This window comes from Mobula hypostoma, chromosome 12 (genome assembly GCF_963921235.1).
Source record: "Mobula hypostoma chromosome 12, sMobHyp1.1, whole genome shotgun sequence".
Taxonomy (NCBI): Eukaryota; Metazoa; Chordata; class Chondrichthyes; order Myliobatiformes; family Myliobatidae; genus Mobula; species Mobula hypostoma.
This window is the reverse complement of record NC_086108.1, coordinates 43294335-43316000: the sequence shown is the minus strand read 5'-3', so window position 1 is coordinate 43316000 and position 21666 is coordinate 43294335. Positions and strand designations below refer to the sequence as shown.

Below are 21666 nucleotides of genomic sequence, written 5' to 3'. Positions count from 1 at the left end.
TTAAACCCACCCCTCACACCATCACCGCTCAAACCCCGCCTCTTCAGTCAGTCCAGTCTTCTTCGTACAGATGCAACGTGACCTGCTAAACGCTGCTTGCATTTTCTGTTTTGTCTCTCATTGATACTCCTCGAACCCCGCCCCTTATCATCGGGACCACAGTGCTGTTGGAAGGAGGTTTACAATCATATTCTCAGTTAGTTAGTGATGGGCAATAAATGCCAGCCTCGCGAGTGATGGTCAGATTCCGTCAGTAATCAGTAGTCTCATGATTCACACCACCAGGTTCAGGAACAGTTATTATCCATCAACCATTAAGCTCTTGAACCAGAGGGGATAACTTCACTTGACCCATCACTGTTCCCACAAGCTATGGACTCACTTTCAAGGGCTCTTTATCTTATATTCTCAAAATTTATTGCTTGTTTATTTATTATTTATTTTTTTCTCTTGTATTTGCACAGTAGTTGTTTGTCCTGTTGGGTGTGGTCTTTCATTAATTCTTTTCCTTTCATCAATCTTTTTATCGATTGTAAAAAAAAGTGTGTATACAAACAGGAGGAGAATATCTCTGGTATATATGTCAGTAACAGTACATACAGAAGGTAAAATAAACAATATCAGAATCACACAGTGTTGATCTTCAAAGTATAAATTTGATATAGAATGTATAATACAGAAAAAAATGTAATTCTCAATTTATGAAGAAAGGAAGGACTATTAGAAATTTTTATATATAAAAAAGAAGAAAAACCAAAGGACTGGGCAATCCATCCTGAGAGAAAAACCAAGAGAGACTCTCTGATCAAATCCAAGGTTCTGAAAAAGTAGCTGGAAGAGAATCAGTACAAAAATCGGATCATATGAAAATATTGAATAAAAGGTCACCAGATTTCTTCAAATTTAAAGGATGTATCCAATGTCCGACTTCTTATTTTCTCTAGACTTAAACAGGACATGATAGAGGAAAGCCAATAAAAGGCGGTAGAAGGGTTAGAACATAGAACATAGAAAATAGAATAGTACAGCACAGTACAGGCCCTTCGGCCCACAATGTTGTGCTGACCCTCAAACCCTGCCTCCCATATAAGCCCCCACCTTAAATTCCTCCATATACCTGTCCAGTAATCTCTTAAACTTCACTAGTGTATCTGCCTCCACCACTGACTCAGGCAGTGCATTCCACGCACCAACCACCCCCTGAGTAAAAAAACCTTCCTCTAATATCCCCCTTGAACTTCCCACCCCTTACCTTAAAGCCATGTCCTCTTGTATTGAGCAGTGGTGCCCAGGGGAAGAGGCACTGGCTATCCACTCTATCTATTCCTCTTGTTATCTTGTACACCTCTATCATGTCTCCTCTCATCCTCCTTCTCTCCAAAGAGTAAAGCTCTAGCTCCCTTAATCTCTGATCATAATGCATACTTTCTAAACCAGGCAGCATCCTGGTAAATCTCCTCTGTACCCTTTCCAATGCTTCCACAGCCTTCCTATAGTGAGGTGACCAGAACTGGACACAGTACTCCAAGTGTGGCCTAACCAGAATTTTATAGAGCTGCATCGTTACATCGCAACTCTTAAACTCTATCCCTCGACTTATGAAAGCTAACACCCCATAAGCTTTCTTAACTACCCTATCTACCTGTGAGGCAACTTTCAGGGATCTGTGGACATGTACCCCGAGATCCCTCTGCTCCTCCACACTACCAAGTATCCTGCCATTTACTTTGTACTCTGCCTTGGAGTTTGTCCTTCCAAAGTGTACCACCTCACACTTCTCTGGGTTGAACTCCATCTGCCACTTCTCAGCCCACTCCTGCATCCTATCAATGTCTCTCTGCAATCATTGACAATCCTCGACACTATCTGCAACACCACCAACCTTTGTGTCATCTGCAAACTTGCCAGCCCACCCTTCTACCCCCACATCCAGGTCAAGAATAAAAATCACGAAAAGTAGAGGTCCCAGAACAGATCTTGGTGGGACACCACTAGTCACAATCCTCCAATCTGAATGTACTCCCTCCGCCACCACCCTCTGCCTTTTGCAGGCAAGCCCAATTCTGAATCCACCTGGCCAAACTTCCCTGGATCCCATGCCTTCTAACTTTCTGAATAAGCCTACCAGGTGGAACCTTGTCAAATGCCTTACTAAAATCCATATAGATCACATACACTGCACTACCCTCATCTATATGCCTGGTCACCTCCTCAAAGAACTCTATCAGGCTTGCTAGACACGATCTGCCCTTCACAAAGCCATGCTGACTGTCCCTGATCAGACCATGATTCTCTAAATGCCTATAGATCCTATCTCTAAGAATCTTTTCCGACAGCTTTCCCACCACAGACCTAAGGCTCACTGGTCTATAATTACCCGGACTATCCCTAGTACCTTTTTTGAACAAGGGGACAACATTCGCCTCCCTCCAATCCTCCAGTACCATTCCCGTGGACAATGAGGACATAAAGATCCTAGCCAGAGGCTCAGTAATCTCTTCTCTCGCCTCGTGGAGCAGCCTGGGGAATATTCTGTCAAGCCCTGGGGACTTATCTGTCCTCATGTATTTTAACAACTCCAACACCTCCTCTCCCTTAATATCAACATGCTCCAGAACATCAACCTCACTCATATTGTCCTCACCATCATCATTGGTGAATACTGAAGAGAAGTATTCATTGAGGACCTTGCTCACTTCCAGGCTCCAGGCACATCTTCCCACCTTTATCTCTAATCGGTCCTACTTTCACTCCTATCATCCTTTTTTGCTTCACATAATTGAAGAATGCCTTGGGGTTTTCCTTTACCCTACTCGCCAAGGCCTTCTCATGCCCCCTTCTTGCTCTTCTCAGCCCCTTAAGCTCCTTTCTTGCTTCCCTATATTCCTCAATAGTCCCATCTGATCCTTGCTTCCTAAACCTCATGTATGCTGCCTTCTTCCAGCTGACTAGATTTTCCACCTCACTTGTCACCCATGTTTCCTTCACCCTACCATTCTTTATCTTCCTCACCGGGACAAATTTATCCCTAACATCCCGCGAGAGATCTCTAAACATCGACCACATATCCATAGTACATTTCCCTGCAAAAACATCATCCCAATTCACACCCGCAAGTTCTAGCCTTATAGCCTCATAATTTGCCTTTCCCCAATTAAAAATTTTCCTGTCCTCTCTGATTCTATCCTTTTCCATGATAATGCTAAAGGCCAGGGAGCAGTGGTCACTGTCCCCCAGATGCTCACCCACTGAGAGATCTGTGACCTGACCCGGTTCATTACCTAGTACTAGATCTAGTATGGCATTCCCCCTGGTCGGCCTGTCCACATCCATCCTGGACACACTTAACAAACTCTGCCCCATCTAAACCCTTGGAACTAATCAGGTGCCAATCAATATTAGGGTAGTCAAAGTCACCCATGATAACAACCCTGTTATTTTTGCACCTTTCCAAAATCTGCCTCCCAATCTGCTCCTCTGTATCTCTGCTGCTACCAGGGTCCTACAGAATACCCCCAACAGAGTAACTGCTCCCTTCCTGTTCCTGACTTCCACCCATATTGACTCAAAAGAGGATCCTGCTACATTACCCACCCTTTCTGTAGCTGTAATAGTATCCCTGACCAGTAATGCCACCCCTCCTCCCCTTTTTCCGTCCTCTCTATCACTTTTAAAGCACTGAAATCCAGGAATAGAGAATCCATTCCTGCCCTGATGCCAGCCAAGTCTCTGTAATGGCCACTACATCATAATTCCATGTATGTATCCAAGCTCTCAATTCATCACCTTTGTTCCTGATGCTTCTTGCATTAAGGTACACACATTTCAGCCCTTCTACCTTACTGTCTTTACACCATTTATTCTGCTTCTCTTTCCTCAAAGCCTCTCTGTATGTTAGATCTGGCTTTACTCCATGCACTTCTTTCACTGCTCTATCGCTCTGGGTCCCATCCCCCTTGCAAATTAGTTTAAACCCTCCCGAACCATGCTAGCAAACCTACCTGCAAGGATATTGCTCCCCCTCGAGTTCAGGTGCAACCCATCCAATCTGTACAGGTCCCACCTTCCCCAGAAGAGATCCCAATGATCTAAAAATCTAAAACCCTGCTCCCTGCACCAACTCCTCAGCCACGCATTCAACTGCCATCTCCTCCAATTCTTACCATCACTGTCACGTAGCAGTGGCAGCAATCCTGAGAACGCCACCCTTGAGGTCCTGTTCTTCAGCCTTCTGCCTAGTTCCCGAAACTCACACTTCAGGACCTCATCCCTCTTCCTGCCTATGTTGTTGGTCCCAACATGTATCATGACTTCTGGTTGCTTTCCCTCTCATACCAGGATGTCGTGTACCCGATCAGAGACATCCCGGACCCTGGCACCCGGGAGGCAACAAACCATGCGGGTGTCCTTCTCACGTCCACAAAATCTCCTGTCTGCTCCCCTGACTATAGAGTCTCCAATGACGACAGCTCTCCTCTTCTCCGTCCCACCCTTCTGCAGCACAGGGTCAGACTCAGTGCCAGAGGACCTATCACCGTGGCTCACACCTGGTCGGTCGTCCTCGCCAACAGTATCCAGGACGGTAAACTTATTATTCAGGGGAATGGCTACAGGGGGCTCTGCACTACTGGTCTGCTCACCTTCGCTTCCCTCCCCCCGACTGTCACCCAAATGGGTCCTTCCATTTAAGTAAAATGGCTTTCCTTGCCAATAGGGTTGAAAAGGCTATCATCTGCTGAGCAGAAGCAGGAGTACATCTTGCTTCCGATGGAATAATCCCAAAAATAGCTGTAAATAAGTTTGGTTGTAAATCCAGATCCAGCACTTTTGATAAGGTTTTAAAAACACCTTTCCAAAAATTCTCCAATTTTATGCAAGACCAAATCATGTGAGTTAAAGTGGCCACCTGAGTATTACATCTATCACAAATAGGATTAATATTGGGAAAAATACAGGTTAATCTATCCTTTGACATATGTGCCCGATGCACTACCCTGAACTGTATCAAGGAATGACAGGCACAAATAGATGAAGTATTTACCAGATGAAAAATTTTACTCCATTGATTATCTGAAAGTAACTCTTGAAATTCCAATTCCCACGCACCTTTAATTTTATCGTTAGATATAATTCGTAAATTCAATAACCATTTATAAATTGTAGCTATTAATCCTTTTTGGAGTGGTTTAACCTGGAAGAGGGTATCTATTATATTAGATGGCTAAGCGGAGGGATAATTTGGAAGCAAAGTACGTAAAAAAAATTCCTAATTTGTAAATATCTAAAAAAGTGTACATTGGATAAATCAAATTTATCCGCTAGCAGAGTAAAAGACATTAAGCAATCCCCTATAAACAAATCCAAAAAAGTTACTATTGCTTTGGTTTTCCAAATTTAAAAAGCCTGATCTAAAATTGATGGTTTAAAATATATTTTACGAGAAAGGACAAAATTACTTAATTAAAAAAATCTGCAAAACTGAAACCAAATTCTTAATGTATGTTTAATAATAGGATTAAGGTCTTGTTTACCAATTTTAGAGAACAGAAGAGGAAGAGGAGCTCCCAGTAAAGAGGCCAAGGAATACCCCTTCACCGAGTTTTTCTCCAAATCCACCCATAAAGGACAGTCATATATGTCTGAATAATGAATCCAACAGGTAATATATCGAATATTAATTGCCCAGTAGTACAGATTTGGCAAAGCCATACCACCATCCTTTTTAAATTTCTGCAATAAAGGTTTACTCAATCTAGGATTTTTATTGTTCCAAATATAGGATAAAATTTTCAAGTCTATTCTGTCAAAAAACCATTTAGGAGCAAATGAAGGAACTGATTGAAATGTATATAAAAAGTTCGGTAGAACTATCATTTTAATAGTATTAATTCGACCAATTAATGATAGCGTCATAGGAGACCATTTAGAAAGTATTTGTTGGTATAATCAATTAATGGGAGAAAATTATATTTATACTGATCTTTAAAATTCTTAGTAACTTTAATACCAAGGTAAGTAAATTGATTTTTAGCAATACTAAAAGGTAATTGCTCATACTGGTCCAAATGATTATTAATGGGAAATACAAACAACAGGAATTCTGCAGATGCTGGAAATTCAAGCAACATACATCAAAGTTGCTGGTGAACGCAGCAACTTTGATGTATGTTGATTAATGGGAAATAGCTCACTCTTGTATAAATTTAACTTATATTCAGAAAAACTACTAAATTTGTAGAATGTGGATAACATAGAAGGAATAGATTTCTTAGGATCTGAAATGTAGACTAACAAGTCGTCTGCATACAACGAAACCTTACGCATTTTCTCCCCTCTCTTAATACCCTGAATAGTATTAGAATTCCAAAGAGTAATAGCTAGAGGTTCTGGAGCCAAGTTAAATAACAAAGGACTAAGAGGACAGCCCTACTGGGTACCTCTGTATAGTCTAAAATATGGAGATTTTTGATTGTTAGTTATAACCCCAACCATAGGAGCTTAATAGATCAATTTGATCAAGGAAATAAAACCCGGACCAATGTTAAACCTTTCTAAAATTTCAAATAAATAAAACCACTCTACCCTATCAAAGGCTTTCTCTGCATCAAGGGAAACAACACATTCACGTTCTTTGGATGGAGAGGAATAAATAATGTTCAATAGTCTCCGAATGTTAAAGTGTGAATATGTATTCTTAATAAATCCAGTTTGATCGTTAGAGATAACTTTAGGTAAAATGTTCTTGATCCTATTAGCCAAAATCTTAGAAAGAATTTTAGAATCCACATTTAGTAAAGAAATTGGTCTATAAGAGGCACATTCAGATAAATCTTCATCTTTTTTAGGAATTAGTGAAATTAATGCCTCATAAAAAGTTTATTTCCTCTTGTTTAATAGGCACATCTAATGTATTCATCATTAATTCTATTATGCTTATTGGAATTACTGTGTATACCTACAAGAAAACAAATCTCCGGGTTGTATATATGATGACATAAATGTACTTTGTAATAAATTTACTTTGAACTTTGGACCTCTTTGTCATAACATGGAATCTAGAACTGAATTTGTACCCTAAAATGGCACAAGAGCCCATACAAGCTTTCTGTAATCCATCTGTTTTTCTAGTGAATCCTTCTGTTTTGTTATGTTATTATTGTAGCAGCCTTATTAATCTCAGATGAACATGGAGCACTATCCCACTGGATGGGCTCTAACTTGTGGAATATATGTACAGCAGAATTTAATTTTATAAGATGCACATTGAATTCATTGGACACTGGTTCTGGAGGTGCCACATATTGCATACTGAAATTGTTACAGCTGGGATGCTGACACACAATATGCACAGAATACTGGTGTTAGGGTGTCAACACATAACATGCAATGTTCTGGTGTTTGGGTGCTTCAAGTAACTAGATGTAAATATCAACAAAAATTTGTCCTGTTCCAGCCACATGGATGTTATGTCCAAGAAAAACACCAGTGTCTCTGGTTCCTCAGAGAGTGAAGAAAATTCAGCATGCCTCCAATACGCGGATACAATAGGGTCTTTTACGAGATTCTTGGATAGGTACATGGAGCTTAGAAAAATAGAGGGCTATAGGTAACCCTAGGTAATTTCAAAAGTAAGTACATGTTTGGCACAGCATTGTGGGCTGAAGGGCCTGTATTGTGCTGTAGGTTTTCTATGTTTCTATGAGCTTTAACAATTTTTACAGATGCACCTTGGAAAGCATCCTATTAGGATGCATCACAACTTGGTGTATCAACTGGTCTGCACGAGACCCCATTGATTCTGTCTACACTTCTCGCTGCCAAGGGAAAGAAGCCAAAAAAATCAAGGACCCCCACTCTGCCATCAATCCCTTCTCTGCCCTTCCATCAGGTAGATGATATAGAGCTTCAAGATACAAGCAGGCTCAAGGGCAATTTCTCTCCCACTATTATCAGACTCTTGAAAGGATCTCTGAGACGATAAAGATGAACTTTTGATCTTTCAAACTTCCTTATCATAGCCTTTGCACTTTTTTTTGTCTACCTGCACTCCACATTCCCCATAACTATAGCACTTTATTTGCTTTTTTTGTGTGTGTACTACTTCAATACACTAGTGCATGAAATTATTTATCCAGCTGACATACAAAGAAAAGCCTTTCACTTTATCTTGGTATATCTGACAAACTATAAACCAATTACAATATCCTGGTGTTGATGCACTATCCTGCTAATTGCATTGTGATAGTGCTGGGATACGATCTTATCAGCAGTAGTGTGCTAGATTGTCATCCTGCTAGTACTAAGTGTTCTAACTTTGATGCACTATAGTACTGGGTACACAGTGTGCTGACACTGGACTGCCTTGCTGTCGGGTGCACAGTCTTCTAGTGTTAATTTGCTTTATTGTTGTCTTTGCAGTGCCCAAGTTGCAGTATGCAGTTCTCGAAATGATTACTGTCCTGCTGGGAGCATGAGATAGTGTGCTAAGATTGGGTGCATAGAGTGCTGCAGTAAGATGCCAGCCTCTTGAGGGGTTCTTCTGCTAAGTGCACAAGATGAATATTGGAATGCCATTTTGCCAGATGCAGAGCTTGAAGGTTTTTGCATTCTGTCCTGTTTAATGAACTCTCAGCTGGTGCTGGAGTGCCACAGAGTTGAGCGCATTGTATTGGGGTCCTATTTGTGTTGTTGGGATTCCCTTCTGTTGGATGACCTTTGTCCTATCTACCCAGCAGATAGGACAAATTCAAGTTGAAGATTAGCTCCACTCCTGCAGGAAGGTTGTTGGAGGCAAAATGAAACACTGTAACAATAAAAATTGTCAAATATTTATGCAAATTATAACATGATATCAGTCCTCAATGACTTTAGTACTGTTAATAGATCTATTGGCTGGAATGTAGCTCACATATTATCATGAATCAAACATAAGTTGAAGGCAAGTTACAGTGGGCAACTGAATTTGAGGAGAGAACGTTTGGAGTACTGTGAACAATTTTGGTCACCTCATATATGTAAGACATTGTCAAGCTGGAGAGGGGGCAGAGGAGGTGCTATCTGGACTAGAGGGCCTGAGTAATGAGGAGATTTTGGCCATGTTGGATTTTATAAAAGTAATAGTAGGCAGTCGTTGATCCCAGGGGATCATGAGTTTGCACCTCTGGTGGATTGTGTCCTCTCCGGGGCGCAAGCCTGGGTGAGAAGATCTGAAGAACCGGCTGTTGCCCACGCGGCATGTTCCCCCTCTCCACATCACAGATGTAGTCCAAGGGAAGGCCAAGTGCCAACACAGCTTGTTACCAATGTCATTGCAGGATCTTTATATCTTGAAGCATAGAGTAAGAGGTGACCTCAGAAAAGTTTATAAAATCTTGAAAGGTATGAATAAACTGAACTGTGACAGCCTTTCTTTCCCAGGACTGGGTCTCCAAAACTAGAGTCCATAACCACAAGAGAGTAGAGATTTAAGAGACCCGAGAGGTAACTTCTTTACACAGAGGATGATGTGTACTTGTAATGAGGTGCAGAGGAAACGACTGAGGTGGTATCACTATAACATTTAAGAGGCATTTGGACAGGTACATGGAAGGAAGGGCTTGGAGTTATGGGCTGAACCTTGGCAACTGGGACTAGCAGGGAGTTTGCTGTGGTCAGCATGGACCAGTTGGGCCAAAGGGCACATTTACAATGCATTATTAATCTATGAATCTATGACTTTGTTGGATCTAAAAGATTTAAATAATTCAAAAAAAAGGGCATGAAAAGTCTCAAAACTGCATCCTGCATTTTCCTTGCAGTTGTCACACAGTGAAGTTTATATCCACTGTACTTCTAAATGGACAAAATTTGGGGAAGACCTCATTTGCCAATGCAGGGCTCTGGGAATTACTTCTGTGTGGTAGAAAACAAGAAGACACCATGTCTTCTTACATTGATAATCAATATTTCGCTTTCTTGAATTATGTAATTTCTTATTTGTTGCTATCTCTTCCTTTTCCCAGATTTGGGACTTAGCTGGCCTTGGCAATACATTTGTGGACACTACTAGTCAAGATGCAGTATGTGATGTGGACAATTCTTACGTTTACACATGTGCAGAGGCCATGGTTGATTCAGTCTCTGAAGCACTGGAATGGGCCTTGCGCTCAACATCCACATGACAAAAGCCTTCTCCATAGCTGCTTCTGCTGCACACCACCACATTGTGACAATAAAGATTCATGGTGATACTCTGAAAAACCTGAACCACTTCTCATAGCTTGAGAGCTACCACTTTTTTTTTCTCTCTGATCACATATATACTCCCTTCGTGGATTTTATCTGTTATTAGTGGAGGTCGGGTTTGAGGACGTGATTGTTTAATCTGGTTAAGTCTACTATTTACCTAGCTAGCCCATTGCTTTGCTTTGTAGTTTAGTGGCACGGTAGTTTTTTTGGATTTTTTTTTCTTCGGGGTTTTTTTTCTCTTTACCGTTATATGGAAAACTAGTATGCAATTATACTACCTTGTTATTTTTTAACTAACCTATGTTGTTTTCATTGTTTTTTTTGTATTAATATTTCTTGTATATCTATATCATAACAATGTATTGGTTGCTTTATGTTTTACCATGTGTGTACTAATTTAATAAAAAGATTTAAAAAGAAAGAAAGAGCCACCACTCAGTAAAAGCAGGGGTTGACAATGAAATTCACAATAGCCTTCAGTGTCTGACAAGACCTCAGATCTGGCACAAATTCATGGTATACTCAGCAGTTATCCCTGAACTCCTTTACACTTGAGCTACCCATAGCAGGTACTCAAGGCACCAGAAATATATCCCTAATGTTGTTACAGTCATGGAGTTATACAACTTGGAAACAGCCCTTAAACCCAACTTGTTTGCACCGACTAAAATATCTACCTGAGCTTACACCTTTTGCCTGCCTTTATCTCCCTATGCCTTTTCTAACCATGTAAAATGCCTTAAGCATTTTAATTAGATCATAGTGTAAGTCCATAAAACATAGGAGTAGAATTAGGCCACTTGGTCCAGAGTCTACTCCACCATTCCATCATGGCTAATTTATTAACCCTCTCAATTTCATTCTCCTACTTCTCTCTGTAACCTTTGACACCCTGACTAATCAAGAACCTATTACCTTCACTTTAAATATACCAAATGACTTGGCCTCCACAGATGTCTGTGACAACGAATTCCACAGAATTCCCACTCTCGGGCTAAAAAAATTCCTCTTCATCTGTGTTTTAAATTGACATCCCTCTATTCTGAAACAGTGCTCTCTGGTCGTAGACTTGCCCACTAATGGAAACATCCTCCCCACATCCACTCTATTAAGGCCTTTCAATATTCTATAGATTTCTATGACATCCCCCTCATTCTTCTAAACTCCAGCTAGTACAGGCCCTGAGCCATCAAATGCTCCTCATACGTTAACCCTTTCATTCCCAGAATCATTCTCGTGACATCCTCTGGACCCTCTCCAATGGCACCACAACTTTTCCTAGATAAGAGGCCCAAAACTGCTCACAATAAGCGCAGCCTGACCAATGCCTTATAAAACCTCAACATTACGTCTTTATTTTTATATTCTAGTCTTCTTGAAATGAGTGCTAACATTGCATTTGCCATCCTTACCTTCACTCAATCTGCAAGTTAACCTCTAGGGAATCCTGCACAAGGACATGCAAGTCCCTTTGCACCTCTGATTTCTGAATTTTCTTCCCATTTAGAAAATAGGCTACATTTTTATTCCTTCTACCAAACTGCATAACTATACACTTCCCAACACTATACTCCTTCTGCCACTTTTTGCTCATTCTCCTAATCAGTCTTTGTCAGCAGACTCTCTGCTTCCTCAACACTACCTGTCCCTCCCCTATTTTCATATCATCCGCACAAATCCATCATTCAAATCACTGACATATAACAGGAAAAGCAGTCCCAACACCAACCCCTGTGGAGCATCTCTAGTCAACAGCAGACAACCAGAAAAGTTACCCTTTATTCTCAGTCTTTGCCTCCTGACAGTCAGCTAATCTTCTATCCATGCTACATTTTTTCTGTAATACCATGGGTTCTTACCTTGTTTAGCAGCCCAGGTGCAGCAACTTGTCAAAGGCCTTCTGAAAATCCAAGTAAAAAATATTTACTGACTCTCATTTGTCTATCCTGCCGATTATTTCCTCAAAGAATTCCAAAAGACATGTCAGGCAAGATTTCCACTTTAGGGAAACCATGCTGACTTCCACCCATTTTATCATGCACCTCTAAGTACCTCAAAACCTCATCCTTAATCATAGACTCCAAGATTTTCCCAACCACTGAAGTCAGGCTAACTGGCCTATAATTTCCTTTCTTTTGCCTCCCTCCCTTCTTGAGGAAAGGAGTGACATTTCTAATTTTCTAGTGCTCTGGAACTATTCCAGAATCTAGTGGTTCTTGGGAAATAATTACTGATACCTCCACAATCTCTTTAGCTACCTCTTTCAAAATCCTGGGGTGTAGTCCATCTAGTTCAGGTGACTTATCTGCCTTCAGATTTTTCAGCTTCCCAAGCACCTTCTCCTAATAGCAACCACACTCACTTCTGCCCCCGACACTCTTGAATTTCTGGCATACTGTTGGTGGCTTTCACAGTGCAGACTGACACAAAATACTTAAAAGTTCTTCCACCATTTCTTTGTCCTTCACTACTACCTCTCCATCATTATTTTCCAGCAGTTCAATATCCATTTTCACCTCTTTTTCACTCTTTCTGCAGTACTGTGCAAAAGTCTTAGGTACATGTAAAAATATTCTGTAAAGCGAAGATGGTTTCAAAAATAATGAAATGAAAAGTTTCTAAGTATCAAAAAATTACTATGAAGAACTGTAAACAGTAAAAAGCTAAAATCAATATTTGGTGTGATCACTCTTTGCCTTTAAAACTGCATCAATTCTCTTGGGTACACTGTCATGCAGTTTTAATAAGAAAATCAGCTGTGAGATTACTCCAAGCATCTTGGAGAACTAGTCACAGCTTTTGCTAGACTTTGGCTGTCTCACTTGCTTCTGTCTCTCCAGGTAATCCCATCCAGCTTTGATTAAGGTTGAGATCAGGGCTCTGTGGAGGCCACACCATTTGAAACCATATGAAAAATCTAGGGTGCCTAAATGTTTTGCACAGTACCGTATATCTGAAAAAAAAACTTCTGGTATCCTCTTTTTTATTATTGACTACCTTACCTTCATATTTCATATTTTCTCTCCTTATTGCTTTTCAGTTCCTTCTGTTGGCTTTTTAAAGCTTCCCATTCCACTGACTTCCCACTAATATCTTGCAATATTATATGCCCTCTCTTTTGCTTTTATGCTGTCCTTGACTTCTTCAGTCAGCCACATTTAGAAACCATTGAAACCATAGAAACTACAGCACAGAAACAGGCCCTTTGGCCCTTCTTGGCTGTGCCGAACCATTTTCTGCCTAGTCCCACTGACCTGCACTCGGACCATATCCCTCCATACACCTCCCATCCATGTATCTGTCCAATTTATTCTTAAATGTTAAAAAAGAACCCGCATTTACCACCTTGTCTGGCAGCTCATTCCATACTCCCACCACTCTCTGTGTGAAGAAGCCCCCACTAATGTTCCCTTTAAACTTTTCCCCCCTCACCCTTAACCCATGTCCTCTGGTTTTTTTCTCCCCTTGCCTCAGGGGAAAAAGCCTGCTTGCATTCACTCTATCTATACCCATCATAATTTTATATACCTCTATCAAATCTCCCCTCATTCTTCTACGCTCCAGGGAATAAAGTCCTAACCTATTCAACCTTTCTCTGTAACTGAGTTTCTCAAGTCCCGGCAACATCCTTGTAAACCTTCTCTGCACTCTTTCAACCTTATTTATATCCTTCCTGTAATTTGGTGACCAAAACTGAACACAATACTCCAGATTCGGCCTCACCAATGCCTTATACAACCTGATCATAACATTCCAGCTCTTATACTCAATACTTTGATTAATAAAGGCCAATGTACCAAAAGCTCTCTTTACGACCCTATCTACCTGTGATGACACTTTTAGGGAATTTTGTATCTGTATTCCCAGATCCCTCTGTTCCACGGCACTCCTCAGTGCCTTACCATTAACCCTGTATGTTCTACATTGGTTTGTCCTTCCAACGTGCAATACCTCACACTTGTCAGTATTAAACCTCATCTGCCATTTTTCAGCCCATTTTTCCAGCTGGTCCAAGTCCCTCTGCAGGCTCTGAAAACCTTCCTCACTGTCTACTACACCTCCAATCTTTGTATCATCAGCAAACTTGCTGATCCAATTTACCACATTATCATCCAGATCATTGATATAGATGACAATTAACAATGGGCCCAGCACTGATCCCTGTGGCACACCACTAGTCACAGGCCTCCACTCAGAGAAGCAATTCTCTACCACCACTCTCTGGCTTCTTCCATCGAGCCAATGTCTAATCCAATTTACCACCTCTCCATGTATACCTAGCGACTGAATTTTCCTAACTAACCTCCCATGAGGGACCTTGTCAAAGGCCTTACTGAAGTCCATGTAGACAATATCCACTGCCTCCCCTTCATCCACTTTTCTGGTAACCTCCTCGAAAAACTCCAACAGAATGGTCAAACATGACCTACTACGCACAAAGCCATGTTGACTCTCCCTAATAAGCCCCTGTCTATCCAAATGCTTGTAGATTCTGTCTCTTAGTACTCCCTCCAATAACTTACCTACTACTGACGTTAAACTCACCGGCCTATGATTTCCCAGATTACTTTTCGATCCTTTTTTAAACAACGGAACAACATGAGCCACTCTCCAATCCTCCGGCACTTCACCTGTAGGCAGCGACATTTTAAATATTTCTGTCAGGGCCCCCGCAATTTCAACACTAGTCTCCTTCAAGGTCCGAGGGAACACTCTGTCAGGTCCCGGGGATTTATCCACTTTAATTTTCCTCAAGACAGCAAGCACCTCCTCCTTTTCAATCTGTACAGTTTCCATGGTCTCACTACTTGATTCCCTCAATTCCATAGATTTCATGCCAGCTTCCTTTAGTAAATAGACGCAAAAAACCTATTTAAGATCTCCCCCATTTCCTTTGGTTCCGCACAAAGCCGACCACTCTGATCTTCAAGAGGACCAATTTTATCCCTTACAATCCTTTTGCTCTTAATATACTTGTAAAAGCTCTTTGGATTATCCTTCACTTTGACTGCCAAGGCAACCTCATGTCTTCTTTTTGCCCTCCTGATTTCTTTCTTAAGTATTTTCTTGCACTTCTTATACTCCTCATCCTCCCGTTAGAATACTTCTTCTTTATGGTATATCTATCCTGCAGCTTCTGAATTGCTCTCAAAAACTCCTGCCATTGCTGTTTTGCCATCATTCCTGCTAGTGTCCCATTCCAGCTTCTCTCTCATGTCAATGTGATTCCCTTTAAGTATGTATGCAGTATATAACCCTTAGATTTGTTTTTCTGCAGGCAGCCACGATACAAAGAACACCTGTTCAAAGAAAACATTGAACACCCAACGTATGATAAAAAGAACAAATCATGCAAATGGTAAAAAAAAATGAGTGAATAATACACAGAATATTAAATATAAAACTGCAGTGTCCTTGAAATGGTCTAGGAATGTTCTGTTCCGTTCAATTTAATGCTGTGTTGTTCGTTGACAATACTGTATATGTAACATGAACCACAGAGTCCTCTAAAATGTGTCAACAGTCACAAGCTGCACTGATTAAACCTTGCCCAAAACCCAAGACTCCTGCACCTTCCTCCAGCATCAGTGAGTGAGCGGGAGAGGGACACCCATCAAACACAGGCGGACAAAGCTGAGCATCTGCTTGCCTTTTGCTTTCGTCCTCATCGATTTCAGCCTTGCTCGACGCTTTAATTGGCAAGATCAGTGAGCAATGGAGCTGATTAAGGGTTTGCATTTTGCCATTAGGCCGCACCCTCTGTTCTCTACCTCACCAAATTCCTCGAGACAGCAAAAGTGCCAGATTGCTCAGCTAGTCCAAAAGCACATGATCAAATTATAGATTACAGGCTCGAATCACACACAGTTTAGTAGCAGAAGCATATTTAAAAAGAGAAGTAGTTTCATGACGCAAACACGAGGAAATCTGTAGATGCCGGAAATTCAAGCAACACACACAAAATGCTGATGGAACGCAGCAGGCCAGGCAGCATCTATAGGAAGAGGTACAGTCGACGTTTCGGGCCGAGACTCTTCATCAGGACTAACTGAAAGAAGCGATAGTAAGAGATTTGAAAGGGGGAGGGGGAGATCCGAAATGATAGGAGAAGACAGGAGGAGGAGGGGTGGAGCTAAGAGCTAGACAGTTGATTGGCAAAAGGGATACGAGACTGGAGAACGGAGAAGACATGGGATGGGAGGCCTAGGGAGAAAGAAAGGTGGGGGGATGGGGACCCAGAGGATGGGCAAGGAGTTATAGTGAGAGAGACAGAGGGAGAAAAGAGAGAAAAAATATATAAAACAAATATATAAAAAAATATAAAAAGTAATTCCATGAACAGTCTGCAGGACGGCGTGTTTGGTTGCTGGTGCCATCTTCAAGTGTACTCCTCTATAATACTGACATATCTTAAGTTAGCTTCTCCCCATCAAACTTCAGGGTGAATTCTATCAAATTTTGATCACTGCTTCCTAAGAGTTCCTTTATCTTATGTTCCCTAATCAAATCAGTTTCATTACACAACACCTAATCCAGAATTGTTTTTTCCCTAGCGGCTCAACATCAACTACTCGAAAAATCCAACTCGGAGGTATTCTCCAAATTCCTTCTCTTGGGATCCAGCACCAAACCAATTTTCCCAGTCTACCCGCATATTTAAATTCCCCAGGATTATCATAAAATTGACCTTCTTACACGCCTCTTTTATCTCTCATTGTAATTTGTACCCCACATCCTGGCTACTGTTCATAGGCTTGTGTAATACACCCATCAAGGTCTTTTTTACCCTTGCACTTTCTTAACTCTACCCACAATGATTTTCTGATTCTATATCACCTCCTTCTAAAGGTTTGATTTAATTTTTTTTACCAACAGAGCCACCCCACCACCTCCGTCTACCTGCCTGTCCTTTCGACACAATATGTATTCTTGGATGTTAAGCCCTATGTCTTGGATGTACCCGCCTCTACAGCTTCCTCTGGCAGCTCGTTCCATATAATCATCACCCCGTGTGAAAAAGTTTCCCTTTAAATCTTTCCACTCTCAGCTTAAGCATACATCCTCTCGTTTTAAACTCTACCCTGGGAAAAAAGACTATGACTCCCTTTATGATTGTATATACTTCTGTAAGGTAACCCCTCAACCTCCTATCTTCCAAGGAGAAACATTCCACCCTCTCCTTTTCATCAAGCACTTCAGTTCTGGTAATATCCCCATAAATCTTTTTTGTACTCTTTCCTTTCTATGGCTGGATGACCAGAACTGCATACAATATTCCTACAGCTTGTCTCCACTTTATCTTTCAAATGGACTGCAAGATTTAGGGAACCAGAATCAACATTCTCTCCCATGCAAACAGCCTCAGATCCAGGTTCTATCACACTCAACACCCATCAAAGTTGCTGGTGAACACAGCAGGCCAAGCAGCATCTCTAGGAAGAGGTACAGTCGAAGTTTCGGGCCGAGACACTTCGTCTGTACTACTCGGCCCAGAACTTTGACTGTACCTCTTCCTAGAGATGCTGCCTGGCCTGCTGCATTCACCAGCAACTTTTATATGTGTTGCTTGAAATTCCAACATCTGCAGATTTCCTCGTGTTTGTGTTCTATCACACTCAGTTGACTTCATCGTACAGGCCAACATGTTCTCCATGCCATGACATAGAAGCAACACAAAAAGCTGTGGAGGAACTCAGCGGGACAGACTACATCTGTTATGGGTAGTAGACAGTCGACTGTAGTCCAGGTTGTGTTACGACCTGAAACGTCGACTGTCCATCTCCCTCCACAAACGCTGCCTGACCTGCTGAGTTCCTCCAGCACTTTTTGTGATATTCCTGATTCCAGCGCCTGCAGTCCCCTTTGGCTCTTGAAAGAGACATTCTGGCCTGAGCTTTGTCACAGAAAGAGATTACCAGCGGCACAGAGGGAAGGTTTCAACTATCGCGGTGAAATCCTCTCGGAAAATTTTGGAATATTCTCCCTGACCCTGAGAAATACCTAACGCGTGACCGCTCAAAGTGGAAGGTGTTGAGAGTTTTCAGTCCACGTCAGGACGAGACCCTGCAGAAAGGGCCCGACAACAGAAAAACAATCCACCCCCCCGCGAAAGCGTAGAGCCCCTCCGATTGCCCCCAAACGAGCGGCGCCGGAGCCCTCCAGGGTTGCGTGATGACGTCAGTTCCAGGTAAAATGGCGACCGTGCGGGCCGTTTTGGCTGTACTGCGGGGAGAGGGATTGAAGCTTTCCAGCAGACGGACGCCGCTCCGACAGGTATTTTGCGTGGCTGGTGAGAAGGTAGTGTTCATCAAGTGTGAAAGTCATGTTGAGTGGAGGCGGGAGGCCCGTTAGTCGATGCCACGCTTGTCATCGGATCGAGCTTGCCCTCAGGCGGTTGTTGTACTAAGTAGGAATAAGTTGTACCAGTTGTCTCAGTAGGCAAACTCCACGTTTTACCTGGTTCCGTTTTGTGCGACTTTCTCCGGTGTTTGCGGCGGCCTCGGTGGTGGTATGGCGGGTCTGAAACTGGCACTGTCACTGCACAGTAGTTGGCTCCGTTTACAAAAGTAAGAATGAGATAGGATTCGAGATTAAAACTGCCATTTCCAATACACAAGTGCAAAGGAGAATGAAAATAATTGTTACTTTGGATCGATGCAGCACAAATAAGATAAAGAACACAATAATCACAAAAATATAAGATAGCTTATCAACGTTAATTGTATGTCCAGGAAGTGGTGCTAGGCACAGGAGTGACTGTACATTAGGTGATGGATAGGAAATGATAAAGTAGTGATGGTTGGTGGTGTAGAGGGTGGGTTAGTGCGTGGAGGTGTTGATCAGCCTTACTGCTTGGGGAAGGTAACTGTTTTTGAGTCTGGTGGTCCAGGCGTGGATGTTTTGAAGCCTCCTCCTTGGTGTGTGTGGGACAAACAGTACATGAGCAGGGTGGGTAGGATTCTTCCTGATGTTGCTTGCACCTTTCTGCAAAATTGTCCTTGACGGTGGGTAGGCTGGTGCCGGTGATGCATTGGGCAGTTTTGACTACCCATTGTAGAGCCTTCCTGTCTGCTGCAGTGCATTTTCTTTACTGTGCAGTGATGCATCTTATTAGGATGCTTCCCACTGTGCATCACTAGAAGGATGTGAGTATTGATGTGCATAGTCCAGCTCTCTTCAGCCTCCTCAGAAAACGGAGGTATTGGTGAGCTTTCCTGATTATATAGGGTGTGTTCTGGGACCAGGAAAGGTTGAGTGAGATGTGCACTCCCAGGAGTTTGAAACTGCTTGCAGTTTCCACTGTTGTGCTGCCAATGTAAAAGTTTAAAGTAAATTTGTTATTCAAGTACGTACATGTGCATTTCCTTGCATCCATTCACAGTAAATACAAATAAACACAATAGAGTCAATGAAAGACTGCAACCAACAAGATGGAAAAAACACTAATGTTCAAAAGACAACAAAGTGTACAAATACAAAAAGAAATAATAAATAATAATAAATGAGTAATAACTATTGAAAGCATGAGATGAAGAGTCCTTGAAAGTGGCCCATAGGTTGTGAGGACAGTTCAGTGATGGGGAGAGTGAAGTTATCTTCTCTGATTCAAGAGGCTGATTGTTGAGGGGTAATAACTGTTCCTGAATCTGGTGGTGTGGGTCTTGAGGCTCCTGTACCATCCTTCTGATGGCAGCAGTGAGGAGAGAGCATGACCTGAAATATGAGGTCCGTGATGATGTCCTGCAACAGCACCCCATGTAGATGTGCTCAATGGTCAAAGTACATTTATTATCAAAGTACGTACTTGTATGTCAGCATATACAGCCTTGAGATTCATTTTCTTGTCGGCAATCACTTTAAATACAAGAAACACAGTAGAACCAACGAAAGACTACACACAAAAGGACGGACAGCTACCAATGTGCAAAATACAAAAAGAAAGAGAAAAAAGAAAATAAAGCAATAAATACTGAGAACATGAGATGATGAGTGGTGCGAGTTCTTCTGAAATCAATAACCATTTCCTATGTCTTGTTGACATTGATGAAAAGTTCAAGTTCAGTTTATTGTCAGCTGTACACATCTATACCGCTAAATGGCACCAGGCCTTGAGCTCTTCCACCCGCTGTCTGTAAGTCACCTCTTTGTTGTGGTGATGAACACCACCACTGTTGTGTCATCGGCTAACCTTACGATGTGATTGCTCAGATGTTTGGCCGTGCAGCCGTGTGAGCAGAGTGTACGGCAATGGGCTCAGCACACAGTCCTGGGGGGGGGGGGGTCAGCTGTGTAGAGGATGATGGGGAGAAAGGAGCAGTAGTACATCCTGGCTATCTGAGATCGGTCAGTTGGAAAGTTCAACACCCAGTTGCGCTGTTCTGTATCTAGACTAAATATTAGAAATTTCTTCACAAAGGTCTTTGGACAATGGTGTTGAATGCCGAACTGAAATCCAGAAACAGCATTCTGCCATAAGTGTCATACAGCATAACTGAATCAGCCAATGTCTCCAACTGGAAAGAACTCATTTTATCAAATCAGTAGTAGTTGACATTTTGTAAAGTTGTTAGTAATTTAATTCTATTGTAACCCATCATACTGTGCAAATGATGGTCTCAACTTTGCCTTACTAACTACATTCCTTTCAGTTAACTTAAGTTAATCCATACAGTTTTTAAGATTTTCTTGGTAAGTATTGCATGTTCAGCATTTGGACAATTGCAGTGTTTTATATAGTGCAGATGCAAAATTACTATATTCCTCCAACCCCCATGTACTGATATATTATGATTTTTATAAAGTGAAGAACAAATAAAATATGGGGATGACAGTGTTTTCGAGGGAATGGAATTGTAATAATTGTAAGGACTGGTTAAATGATCAAAACAAAATATACAGAAAAATCTTCAAGCTGCAGAACTTTGATCTTGACATTCAAGCCAATGGAGATGATTAGTGATTGAATGTGGAGTTTTTCCTTTATAACTAATACTCAACATTGATTAGATTAAATTTCAAGGAAAGTATGTAATATTCAACCAGTTGCAAATAAAAAAATGTAACATTTGCCCTTACTCTTCCATTAACTAACCATGTTTCACTGTTTGCACTATGGTATGTATAATTACAAAATGGAACAGGGGCTATTGAATAACATTGAAGGTCAAATGATTTGGGGTCATGATTCAGCCTTTAAATATCTTTCCATTCTATGTTGTGCAAATAATGATGCAGGTAAATCATCAAAGCATTTAATTCAGATAATTTAAAAGTAGTAAAACCACAATTAACTTCCTGATGTGTTATGTTCTTTACTGGAGCAGGAGAAGTAATGTACATTTCCACACTTCATATTATCTGTACATATATGGTGGTGATATGAGGTTAAGACAATAGACAATAGGTACAGGAGTAGGCCATTCGGCCCTTCAAGCCAGT

At 41.5% G+C, this 21666-nt stretch overlaps 1 protein-coding gene across 1 annotated transcript in view; it reads left to right on the top strand.

Annotated features, from left to right (window-relative positions):
* Positions 1 to 18420: 18420 nt before the first annotated feature.
* dbt (dihydrolipoamide branched chain transacylase E2) overlaps positions 18421 to 21666 on the top strand; it is a 47358-nt gene continuing 44112 nt past the window's right edge. Inside the window, exon 1 of the mRNA XM_063064923.1 lies at positions 18421 to 18501. Coding sequence (XP_062920993.1) covers positions 18421 to 18501 — 81 coding nt within the window. The remainder of the gene's footprint in view (positions 18502 to 21666) is intronic.